General features: G+C 37.3%; 1 protein-coding gene across 1 annotated transcript in view; it reads right to left on the reverse strand.

Moving 5' to 3' along the window:
- LOC117417269 (heparan-sulfate 6-O-sulfotransferase 1) overlaps positions 1-6,854 on the reverse strand; it is a 166,451-nt gene extending 159,597 nt beyond the window's left edge. Inside the window, exon 1 of the mRNA XM_034029271.3 lies at positions 6,021-6,854. Coding sequence (XP_033885162.1) covers positions 6,021-6,538 — 518 coding nt within the window. The 5' untranslated portion in view covers positions 6,539-6,854. The remainder of the gene's footprint in view (positions 1-6,020) is intronic.
- Between the last annotated feature and the right edge of the window lie 5,828 nt (positions 6,855-12,682).

A 12,682-nucleotide genomic window follows, 5' to 3' on the forward strand; every position in this document is an offset into this window, starting at 1 on the left:
CATAGATTAGTAAGTAAAAGACTAACCCGAGGTTATGTATAAACTCAAGGATTTATAATCACTGAAGAAGTTCTCAACTCTAAATGTATTGTGAAAACCACACAAACAGAGGTATAGCAGGCACACAACTATACAGACACTGAGTTACACATAGATTGGTCTTAAAGAGTGTGTTATTGTGCTGAAAACTAACAGTAATTCAGGATATGAAAATATTTCAAATACAACGCTATAGATAAACTTCTGCATCCTGGTACTTTTGCTTTAGGTAACATCTCCTGAATGCAGCTAGACCATTGAACTGCAACACATTAAGTCATTAAGCAACATTTCATATTCAGTGTGCCTTAAAATATCTTCATATTCCAAATTGGGACCAGAGAGGATATTACTACTACTGATAATGGCAATAAAAGATGTAATAACAACATGTTAATAAATGATTTGAACACTCTTTTAAATGATGCAAGGTCTCACAAATATATTCAATCTTCTAGTCAAACTGTGCATTTCATTCTGCCATACTAAGTGATTTATTGACATTTTACAGTGAAAGGCAAATCCTATTGAACAACTGCCACGCCCATCAATCTTTAACCCCTGCTTAGGCTTCTATTAAAATATTAACCATTATATATATATATATATATATATATATATATATATATATATATATATATATATATATATATATCAAGATTGGATTTCAAAATCTCCAGAAATAACCCACAGATGTTCATGTTCAGTATGCATGTGTGTACCCATCTCTTACATCATTTTAAGAAACCCCAGAGGCTGCACATACAATTGATTGAGCATAATGGTTGGATGTTGCATGCTAGTTCAGGCTGGGGAAGGTGTGTTTTCACTCTAATTTTTGTCATAAGATCTTTGATAACCACCAGGGGTGCACAGCTATGAATCGTATGGTGGTATGCCCTACAATATATAACTGTTATATGACATAATTCTGTACAAGACACTGAATCTATTTAATTAGTATTAAAAAAAAATTCCCCCAGTCTTAATTGAAAATGTAATTTCAGTTGACTTTAATAACAAAGAAATGTGTTTATCATTACATAACATTATTGACAGAAGAGGATTAGCATTGTATTACAATAAATGAGAATATCTTGGAGGTCATAGAAATGATCCATCAATTAAATTGTTAATTATAATTGGTGCATAATGCATAATGCACACATTTGGTAGCAAACACTCAGTGCTCACGAATTTAGAACGTGTGAAAGCAATGGCACTGGCTCCATGGGAGCTTCTCCTTGCAGCTCTGTGACGCACCTCAGTCATGAACTGAAACACTATCTGGGTCATTCCACGCCAATTCAACCAGAAAAGAGGCATTTTGTTGCCCGACCGTCTTAGATTTTGCTAGAAAAAATCACCCAAGTTCAGAAATGCTAATCATTTTTTTTGCGTTTTTTTTTTATTTTTTATTTCCCTTTCGAGCTGTGACCTGGCAAAGGTCAACCTAAAGTGAAAAAGTGACCCTGACCAGAAAAATCACCCTGGGCTCAACTTAGACGCTACCATCATGTGTAGCACCTTGTTTTCGAACTTAAGAAATAAATACCAGGAGTACCTCACTCACTTCTGGCAAGTTGCCAGATGAGGGGTAAGTGACAAGTTTTATTCGAACTTCAGCCCAATCCTTTACTCTGTAGGGGATGCTGGTCCTGAAATGTTAGTATTGCTGTAAGAACCTTAGGGGCCACTCTTCCAAATTTTGTGAAACACTTTTGGTTTCAATTCCCCCCCCCCACTGTTAATTTTTGGTATTTCTACCAAGTTTAGGCCGAAATAACTCACGTGGGGGGGGGGGGGGGGGGGGGCTCCAAAATTTTTCGATAGATGTTGATGAGATCTACAAGAATCAAGCAAATCATTTTGGTATCCACGGATTTGGGATTTTTGGCAGAATGCATTGGAGCATTGCTTATGGCCACTTTGGTGAGGCTAAAGTACCACACAGTCCTAACCGAACTAGCATTATTCTTCAATTTTGCATTGTCTGGGGTTAGATCTAGAGTAAAAGGTGACAGGGTGTGCTTCCAGTGGCACTAGCTTGGAGTTGAGGGATTATGAACTTGCGTGTGGAACTTAGATTTATTTGTTACAGTGACACATTTGAAACTACCCAAACCTCAATTAGTTGTGTTTTAAGAACTGCAAGTAAGTAACTGGGGTGTTTCAGGGGATAAATCGCTTTGAGACACTTATTTCAAAATTGATTCTCACAGAGGGGGAACCCATCTACGTCATCCATATGTATTTATCCCGGCCCAAAACGTATTTTGATGCACTACTACTACTTAAAGTTACCAACTTTCCGAAGCCTAAACCCGGGAGTCATAATATGCAAACCCTGTAACTCAGTAAGAGTTTCTGTGCTCATCCAGTCTGCACAACATGTCATTTAGTAAGAAAACAACCTCAAGTGTACTTTTATTTAATATATAAGGCATTCGAAATACAATCACAACTTTCTTTCAAAAGCTTTTCCTCACCTCGGTTTAATAATATTTAATGTGCGGAGTGTCTAGATGAGTCACTGCGAGCTGACTTTTTAAGTTGCAGTAAGTGCAGTCGATCTGCGCTGTGTGCTGAACTAATATTTAATCTCTCTTGTTGTTCTGCATTTTATTATATATATCTGAGCTCCCATATAAAATACTAATGTAAATAAAAAGAGTCAATGTGCATTTTACTATTGTATCGTCATGCTACCTCGCAATAAGCAACACTATCAATGTTGAAACGGTTTAACACTTAATTTAAGGGTCAATTTTATAAACTTGTCCTGTCTTAAAGTGTCTCTAGGATTATGGGGCCAGTTAGCTTTAGATTTAGGGTGCTGCTTAATTACAGCTGAGCCTACTGCCAAACACAGACGTTCATGAAAAATGGGACAACTAGCCAAATGCAGGACAAAAATAAGATTTGACTAAACTTGTGGGGACACTGGAACATTTTACCTAAAAAGAGGGCTATTTCCTAATTTATTACTACTAGTGCTACTACTACTGCTACTAATAATAATAGTAATGATATTATAATAATAATAACTTTTGAATATTTCTGAATATTGTATTTTCTATTGTAATACTTGTAAGTCACCTTGGATAAAGGTCACAGCTAAATTAATAATAATAATAATAATAATAATAATAATAATAATAATAATAATAATAATAATAATAATAATAATAAACACAAATGTCTTCTCAGTTCATAATAATTAGTACTGTGTTATAATTAAATGTAATTCTGGATCATAAGGCATATATTTCCTCATAGATACCTTTAAAATAGTTTTTATACATTTCTGAAAGGTTAATGAACCATGGTAAAATATCTCATTTGTAAGTTTAAAACCTAATCGTATAACAAAAACAGCAGATGGATAAATCACTCTATTTTTTATTTTTGTTTGCTTTCATGAACTACAGTGGCAAGATGACTTGAAGGATGGAGGAGGTTTGTGTACCTACAGCTGATAGTACCTTTAGGGCAGTGGTGCACAACTCGGTCCTGGAGGGCCGGTGCCCCTGCAGGTTTTTATTCCAACTGCACCCTAAAGTACTTTATTGGACCTTATTAGAAGCTTAATTGGTCCAATTAACTAATTTAGGGTATGGTTAGAACAAAAACCAGGAGGGACACCGGCACTCCATGACCTGAGTTGTGCACCACTGCTTTAGGAAATATAAACAAACTGAAAAGCCAACAAGGTCTGCTATCTGACGGTGAAGAGTGTGCAGAATACCTAGTCTAAGGAAGAATGTAGTAAACAGTTACCAAGACAGTAGATTTTAATGTAAAACTGAAGCTGAGGGAGGGACGGTGGCTTTTTTGTCTGCATCGGGTCATCTGCAGAATGACAGTAGTTACTGTCTTGGTATGATGATGATTGATTGGGAGGAATGTGGCCGCAAATCAATTTCCAATCAGTCAATCATCCAACCTACTGTATAAAAGAGAGCTGATCCTCAATAACAAAGGGCAGCAGGTAGGAACCAGGTACACACAGAAACTGACTTGCAGAAAATAACTTGATTATGGGATTTTGCAAACCCAACCTTTGAAAATACTGGAACTGAAAATGTCTTGATCAAGACAATAATTCTTAATCACAGCTCAGCTCTAATATTCTGTGGCTTTTAGAGTGAGCTGTTTAAAGTAGTGAAAGCGTACTGAGACTAATTGACAAATCATCAGTTTTATGCATGAGAACCTGCTTCATAGTAGTACTATATAGCACAGCAGTAACGTGCTGAGGACATTAAAGGGCAGCGGCTCACTGAGAAAAAAGGTCACTTTTAAAGCATCACAATATTTTTATGACTGAGAAACAGGGCACTTTTGGGGCATAAGTGTAACAGGGTCATTTTTTTCACGTATATATTTGTCACTTGTATGTTTTATTTTTATAATTTTACATTTAGATTTGATTAGTGCACGTTTTATATATTATTGATTTAACACTATGTAATTGATTTATCACATTTTAGTAGCTTTTCCACCATGTTCACCTTTTGTGTCTTATTGGGTATTGACTAATATAATAATTAATAGTTTTAGGCACCTGAATATAAATAGCACACACGCTTGCAAACTGGGTGGCTATCCTGGGAGTTTGTGTGTGTCAGTTTTTCATTGTGGTTTTGTTTGTGCAGGACTGGTAACACATGTAGTATTTGGAGCGGACAGTAACAGAGAGAAGCGAAACGAGCTTGTTGTACATGGACTTTCTTGACGATAAGTATTCGGCTGGCGTACAGTATGCCGGTTTAAACCTGGTTAACAAACGGCACTTTTCCTAAATGCACTCGGCACTTCTTAAAAGTGCCATACTGCAGTTTGTAGTGTGGCGTTGTGATAAATCTTAATTATGATGGAAAGTTTAAATGACTACTCGTATATTTTAACAATGCGCTGATACTCTTAACCGTAATGTCCAATAAAACCGGTCTCATTGCTTTTATATGTATATTTAGATTTTTTTTTTTCTTGGTGACATTGTTTCCCGTATTTTAATTCTGTATCCTAATAAAAAGAATTTCATCATGTATCTAATATTCTGTGCTTTATCGCACTTAACTGACGTAACCGGTCTATATCTATAAAAAAAAATAACCCCTGGTTTTGTAGCCACTCTGACGGAGCGGGTGTTGCAGAAGGGCAGGAAGGCAGGGGCTTAAGTCAGTTATTTATTCAATTTGCGTTATTGGACAGCTTGCTAGCTCTGCTATGTGTGTTTGCCCACTATTTTTGTATAAACAAAATCGTGACCCAAAGCGATTTAACCCCCGAAATACCCCAGTTACTTATTCAATTTGTACATGCCAACTTGCTACGTTTGCCCGCTGTTTTTGTATCAAAATTTGTTTGGGGCCATACAGATGCTGGACGTTGAGGGGTTGCCTCTCTGGGAGAATCAACTTTGCAATAAGTGGCCCAGAGCGATTTAACCCCTGAAATACCCCAGTTACTTATTCAATGTGTGTTACATTTGCGGTATGCGAATAAAGAAGCCAACTTCAGCATCGTAACTAACAGTAGCTTTTTTCAGTTTCAATCCGTACCAAGCGGAATGAATTAGACAAGCATAGGCACAACAGAAAGTGACACTTCAGACACATTACTGCGTTGATTTAAAAAAAAAAAAAAAAGATGCTTCAAAGTTAAATGTAAAGCAAACGTCACAGCATTGTGAAAAGAGTCCACTGAAAAACGTCAAAGGGATGCCATTCACAACAAATTGTTTAGACCAGTGCAAAAAACATGTTAACGTAAGAGAAGCTTAATATATAATATATATACAACGATTCCCAGGTACTATATGTTTGAATTTGTTATGGTAGCACTCTGCAGAATAATGTAAACTGTATGGAATTTTGAATATCTAGGTAACACACCCTCTGTTCCATACTGTGACGTTGGGTCCAATAAAAGTTGTTTTTAGGGAAGACACGGAACACAATGAATGCACACCCTACCGTGGATTTTTCAATGTATTCTCTTTCTTGTTGAGCACTCCGGGTACACAGTTTGTGAGTTCGGTCCAATCGGCATGCAATCCACAGCTCCAGCCGGTAGAGAACCGAGAGAAAAGCCAGGTCTCTTTCCTGTTCGGCCGGTAACAGGTACACTTCTTCTGTCCAGGTCTGCAATCGCAAGGCACCTCCAATCTCACATTCTGCACCAGGTGCCTTCCAAAGGTGGTCCCTCCGGTTTTCTGGATGTGGAGAAAAACGATCACGTCTTCCCCCTTGATCTCAAAATCAACAGAGCGCTCCAGGTCCCTGATCGGAAAATAGTACTTTTTTACATAGTGTGGATCTGGGGTCGGGAAGATATCCAAATCGTCTTGAATAAGGTACCGGTGCGGGGACCCAAAGTTTATCATCCCCGGTCCCACGTACTGGTACAAGATTAACATGAAACAGATGGATCCGAGCACGATCAAAAGAAATTTACTGGTCCTCTCAACCATGTTCTTTCCAATGCGCTTCATATGTTAACATCTCCCAGTAACTGTGGTGTGGGGAGTTTGTATCAAATGCTACGGCTCCGCTTCCTATACAAAGCAAGAAAGGTCAGAGAAGCAGGAATGTAAAGTTGTTGTCTAGATACATTGTATCCCTTCACAGCGTACACACAGGGGAAACCGACCAATCCAGATTCCAGAGACAGAACTGATTAAAGCTTGACTGTTTTTCTACCCTTTCTTCTAACTACTGTAAACTGCGGTGTTTAAAGTGCTTCCTCCAAACCACCATCATGATGATCTGAGCCCAGCATGCACAGCGACACCCACTTTTTCAACACAAAAACACAACAGAAAAAAGATCTCAAAACATGTTTAATACGTTGGTTGGTATGTGCCGCCCGCACCAAAAACGATGACAGCTCTGAACGCATTCTTTCTAGCAGCTGTTATGATTTGTTGCTCAAGCTAATATATTGTAGTAAGACACACTAGCTTAGCTCAGCAGTCAGCAACAGAGCTACAATTACTGGGCAAAATCCAGTATTTTGAAAACAACAGTCTACAGTACAACAACAATGAAAGCTATTGTTTAAATAATAAAATATGTTTTCAAAGCTATTTAAAATGTGTACTGATTCTTCAAACCCCTGTATAAAGCATACACAGTTCAACTTTAATTCCTGTAAATGTTGACACGTCTTTATGACAGAAATTTGGTGTGTCAGAATTTAAATGGTGCAAGATCTTAAACTTAAACTTAAATATTCACCGTACAAGCCCTGCACGGTTCTCTTAATGTTTTTTTAAGATGAGCTAATGGAAGGTTCAGAACAGGTCCTGAGGGTGAAGTATATAAGCTGGGGGATGAAGTTTGCTTGTCTACTTATATAAGGCTTCACAGAAAGGTGATGATTTCCAGTTAGAGGTGCGGTCCTTGAATGAAGCATCAAAACAAGGCCCTCTTCTGCTCTCAACTCCTCAACATGTTAGCTAGCTGCTAGTTGAAAATAAGCTATAGCTTTATTTAACATTATTGCTGTATTTTATGACAAATCAGTCTGCCATTACTTTCAATGGGATTCTAAATCATGTGTGTAACACACCCGACAAGTGCACATTTAAATATGCTAAAATTCTCAACTGTCCGTGAAACAGAGAATCAATGGTGTAGGACGCTCAATGTGTGGTATGTGCAAGCTGCAATGTTAGATTATTGCGGCAGGGGGCAGCATTGGGGAAAACCAGCAGAGACGTGCTTACAACTTGTTTGACAAAACCCAATTGTGTGCTTGTTCTCTTAAAGGGGAAGTAAGATTCCTCTTTTTCTGTGCAACCATGTTTACACTGCGAAATGGGTGGAATGTGGATATTTTGTGTTCACATTCTCCAAATGAAGATTTATCTTACGGACCCTAAGTTTTCAAATGTGGTGTGAGCTAAATAAATATGCCGTTATTGTGTTTGCAGCAGTAGGTGGTTATCACTGTCCACCTCTTTCCTACAGCTCAGAAACATTTACAAAATAAGGTAAATGTACTAGTACTACAAGTTGTATACTTCTTTTTAATTTGTTATTAGCCACATGGCACATGGGAGCCTGTACAAGTGGCTGGTTAAGTGTATCCAGTGTAAATTGATCACTTCAACTCAGGGGAGATGAAACCAGTCGGCTGAATTGACGCTGTGGCACACCTCCCCCCGACTCCTGAATTTACATAGTTCATAACTTATTAATGTGTTCCTAATATGAATAACTAATGATATTGCATGAATTGGTATTGCTTAAAGGTATTTTTCACAATTAACAAAACTTGACATCACCACGTTTCGTTGTTTTGCACCATATTCATGTTTATTATTGTATAACCAATGTCTGGAGTGTTGTATGGGTAGGGGTGCCCCCTGTAATCCCCCTTACTAATAACCCTATGAAATAAATTATCTGAAAGCAAGATGCGTTTTTAAGAGTTTTATTTTATGTAATGTCTATTCATTTGTAAATATTCCAGTCTCATTCAAAACTTGGCTCTACAACTTGTAATGATCGGCTTGGTATTTATTTCTCCTTTTATAATCATTGCTCTGCATCGACAAAGTGACAAATATGAAAGTACAAGCTGGCATAGCCCTCATTCATTAAGATGAATGACTGCCTTCAATCAATCAATCAATCAATCAATCTTTATATAGCGCCTTTCATAGTGGACCACAATCACAAAGCGCTTTACAAGATGCAGTAACAACAATAAAATCCATAATACTTTAAATACAAATAAATACATAATACATGATATACAGTAAAAAAAAAAATACACAATACATTAAATACAGTGAAAAATGAATAATACATGATATAGTAGCATAATACATGAAATGGTAGCAACAACACAGCAGCTAATAGCAGATACCAGGCTTAGAGCATGGAAAGCAAGAGAGAATAGTGGGTCTTGAGAGTGACGGTGGGAGCATCACGCACCAAAGCTGGGAGAGAGTTCCAGAGAGGCGGAGCCATGAAGCTAAACGAGCGTTCTCCAAGTGTGGTGCACTTTTGCTTGGGGACAACAAGCAGGCTAGAGTTGGAGGACCTCAGCTTGTGGGCAGGGACATAGCGGGTCAGCAGGTTGAGAAGGTACTCTGGACTGTTCACCAGCAGAACGCAAAAACACAGACTGCTGAGGAACCTACTTTTGGCTGTCAGATCCAAAGCTGGTCCCCCTGTTGAAACATTCATTATTTATAAGGGTTTTCATGTCATTTCATGCCTCAACTTCATCTAACATTTAGACATTTAGATATTTATTTAAGTTGTGTTATCCCAATATAATAGCCGTGTGTTCTTAAACAGCTCCCTTCATGCCTTCATCCCTCATCCCAAAACACTAACACCCACTGGAATTGTATGATACTGTATGACTCACTTTTACAATGAGAGTTATGCTTATATTGCGGCTGGAGTATACCACATGCCTGGAAAATCTAAATAAACTTGTGCCCCTCAGCCCTTAACTGAAAACCTACAAATATGGTATTGAATTGTAATTGGAACCCAGAGCTGAGTGGAACCAAGAGTGTATATGTTTGGTGGCTGTAGTTTGATCTTGGCTTTGTATGGTCTTAAGCTCAATATAGCCTCCCTGTTTTGTACACTAAAAAAAAAAAAAAAAAACTAATAAAAAATTATAATAGCTGGTGAGCAATCTTTTCACTGGGCTTATCCAGTTGACCGGACGGTTATTAAGGGAAACACACGGTCATTAACACCAGCAACAGAGGGCGACCCCAGCACGAGCTAATAACTCACTAACACAGACTAAATAGAGTAAGTCCCACGCAACAAGCAATATTGTCTATATAAAACCTGAGAGACTTACAGCAAACAAAAGAAAGTATTTGCAAAGTATTTGCATTGCAATAAACATGGAAGTGGATAAATATCATTTTTATTTTTTATTTTTGAAATTGCCAATATAAAAAAATCAGCATAATTTGACGAGTGCATTATTATGTTTTGTCAGTCAGATATCATACCAGCTGTTTTATATTATTACATTCCAAAATTACATGAAGTGAAGATTCAGAGCTATGCCTTTCATTTACTGCAAATTGTAGAAATAATTGTGGAGGAAATTAAAATAATCCACTTGGCATAATGATAATGCTTGACAAGTAAATGATGTAGTCTGAAATAAAATGTTAATATTTTCCATATTGCACTTTGTGTTGATCTTTTCATATCATTTGAGTTTAGGATATATTCCCCCAGTTTCCTTAACATCAATGCATGTATTATTCTGAGTGATTTTGTTATTAAGTTAAATAAAACAACATTGCTCTTTTCCCGGATGACAGGTTTTCAATAACTGTTTTCCACATTATTACAATATTAAATTATTTCTGCTTATCAAAATGTGAGAAGCATTTCAATATATTCTGCTGGGAAGATGAATTTCAGTCAATGTACAGGCTATGTTTTATGAACAGAAAGTCTCCTAGAAGAATGTTTCAATCTTCAACCAAAAAAAGTAACTATTTAGAATATATTAAAGATGGTAAATCTTATCTAAAGATGCAACAACACTTCACAGGAAGCATGTATTTGATTTTAAAAAGCAATAATCTTTTTTTATGAGGAATTTATTTTAGTTTGCATCTTTAGTTCTGATTCCTGATTGCTTGAAATCCTGGGAGTCATGCAATTATGAAACTCATAAGACCTACAATTGTTTGAAAAGTTACCCAAGACGTCCACCTCCCAGCTGCCCTTGGAACTCACAATAGGTGTGATTTATTTCATGTTTGTCTACTTGACTACTTGAGTTTCTTACTGTGTTTCTCATTCCACTTTTATGTAAAAGGTTATTATGTCCAGCTGTCCCTAAAAAATATCTTCTAAAAACTTGTGCGTCAGGGAAGGTATTAAAACGAACCCAACAAGTAATGTTTGTGGCACTTGTTTTTAGGTGTCTCCTTGGGGGTGGCAGTGTATATTTATGCAGTGTGTAAAATTAAGCCCATTGATTTGTACACCCCTGGATTACGCTCCATCTTTTTTTAAGGAGTAAAAGCATATATGTCACTATAATTCCACTATGGCTATAACAAAACTGTGAATGGTGTTGTGCTATTCATGAATGTCTTACTATCTTCATGCTGTTGTGGTTGCATGTTATATATTTGCACCTAACTGATTAACGGGACAACTCAGAAACCGCTATTTAATCCGCAAAATAAGCCATTCTTTCTTCTGAAGGGTTGTTGGGTTGGTATGCAGGAAACTGCAGGATTCTGTAATTCAAAAACGAAAATGGTGACCTCCACTTAACTATTTACTAACAGTGATATTTTCGTTATTAAAGTATTATTATCCGTTTAAAATTGGGTAATTATCCTTACAAAACTGTATTTCAAGTCATCACTTCCAAATAGTTATGAACTTGTAGATGCCTTCTGTTAACTGGGTGCCATGCAACTTTCAGGCAATGTACCCAAGCAATATTCCTTAAGTATACATGGGCATACATAAAATACTCCAGCCTCTCCATCTTTCTAATTAGCATGTTTGTTAACTTTGGGCCTCTGGTATAAAGCATGTGGGAATAGGCACACATCATAAATAACAAGCAAGGAAATGGTAATTATGGAAAAGCAGTTTCATGCTAAATAATATTTTCCAAAGGCAGATATTTTCTTTGGATCAGAGAAGAAATATAGAAGTATACATTAACTGCATTTTTGTCTGGAAGCCTTCCTATTACATTATAATGTAGTGGAAATAGGGAGGTCGAAAGTAGTATTTATTGATTTAGCAATAGCTGCTGGTTAGACTCCTGAAATGACTGAGGACCCTCTAATGTAAAGGCATAAAACCAGTTAAAAACAGTGAGAGATTCTGGGAGAAGCAGACAAATAGAAGATACAGTCATTGAGTGTAGTTATTCCACAAATGTTTACAGCCATTCTCCTAAGTGAAATAAACGTTGCACTGCATGTAAGCACTCAGTATATTTTGTTTATATAACAACTACAATATATAGAAAAGAATGTATGTTTAAACCGAAATTAAATTCTGGGAATTACTTTCATCAAGCTCAGTATCTTCTTAGCAAAGCGGGATAATGGCACAGTACTATCCAGCCAGTCATTCTGTCCTGGGGTTTGAATGACTGTAAGATACATTTCAAAATGAGACCTGGAAAAAAAAGTTGATGTATTTTACATAAGAATGATCACTTCTTATATTGCTTATAATGTCAAAGATGCATTGTTTTAATTTTAATGAGACAAAGTGACACATATGTTTTATTAGTTCTGTAGGCTAGTAGCTACCATGAACACACAGGTTGGCACGCTGGCGTCTTGGATTTGAGCCCTGGTCACTAGATTATGTATCAAGCGTCTTATGTACTCTATTGCAGCTGTAGGATTTTAATTTATTTTCAGCAAGGAACACCATTGGACAATTTTTTTGGGTAAATCCACATGTGCCCTGGACCCCCTCCCCACTCACCTCTTTCAAGCTGCTGCTCCTGCTCTACTTCCCTTCATCTCCTCCCTTCTCAACACCTCTCTCCTTTCTGGTCTCTTGACTGGCTGTACCTCCTCCACGCCCCCCTGCCTCCAGAGCCCGCTCCTTCTCCACCCTCGCCGCGCAGTGGTGGAATGACCTTC

The sequence above is a fragment of the Acipenser ruthenus genome, chromosome 12, assembly GCF_902713425.1.
Source record: "Acipenser ruthenus chromosome 12, fAciRut3.2 maternal haplotype, whole genome shotgun sequence".
NCBI lineage: Eukaryota > Metazoa > Chordata > Actinopteri > Acipenseriformes > Acipenseridae > Acipenser > Acipenser ruthenus.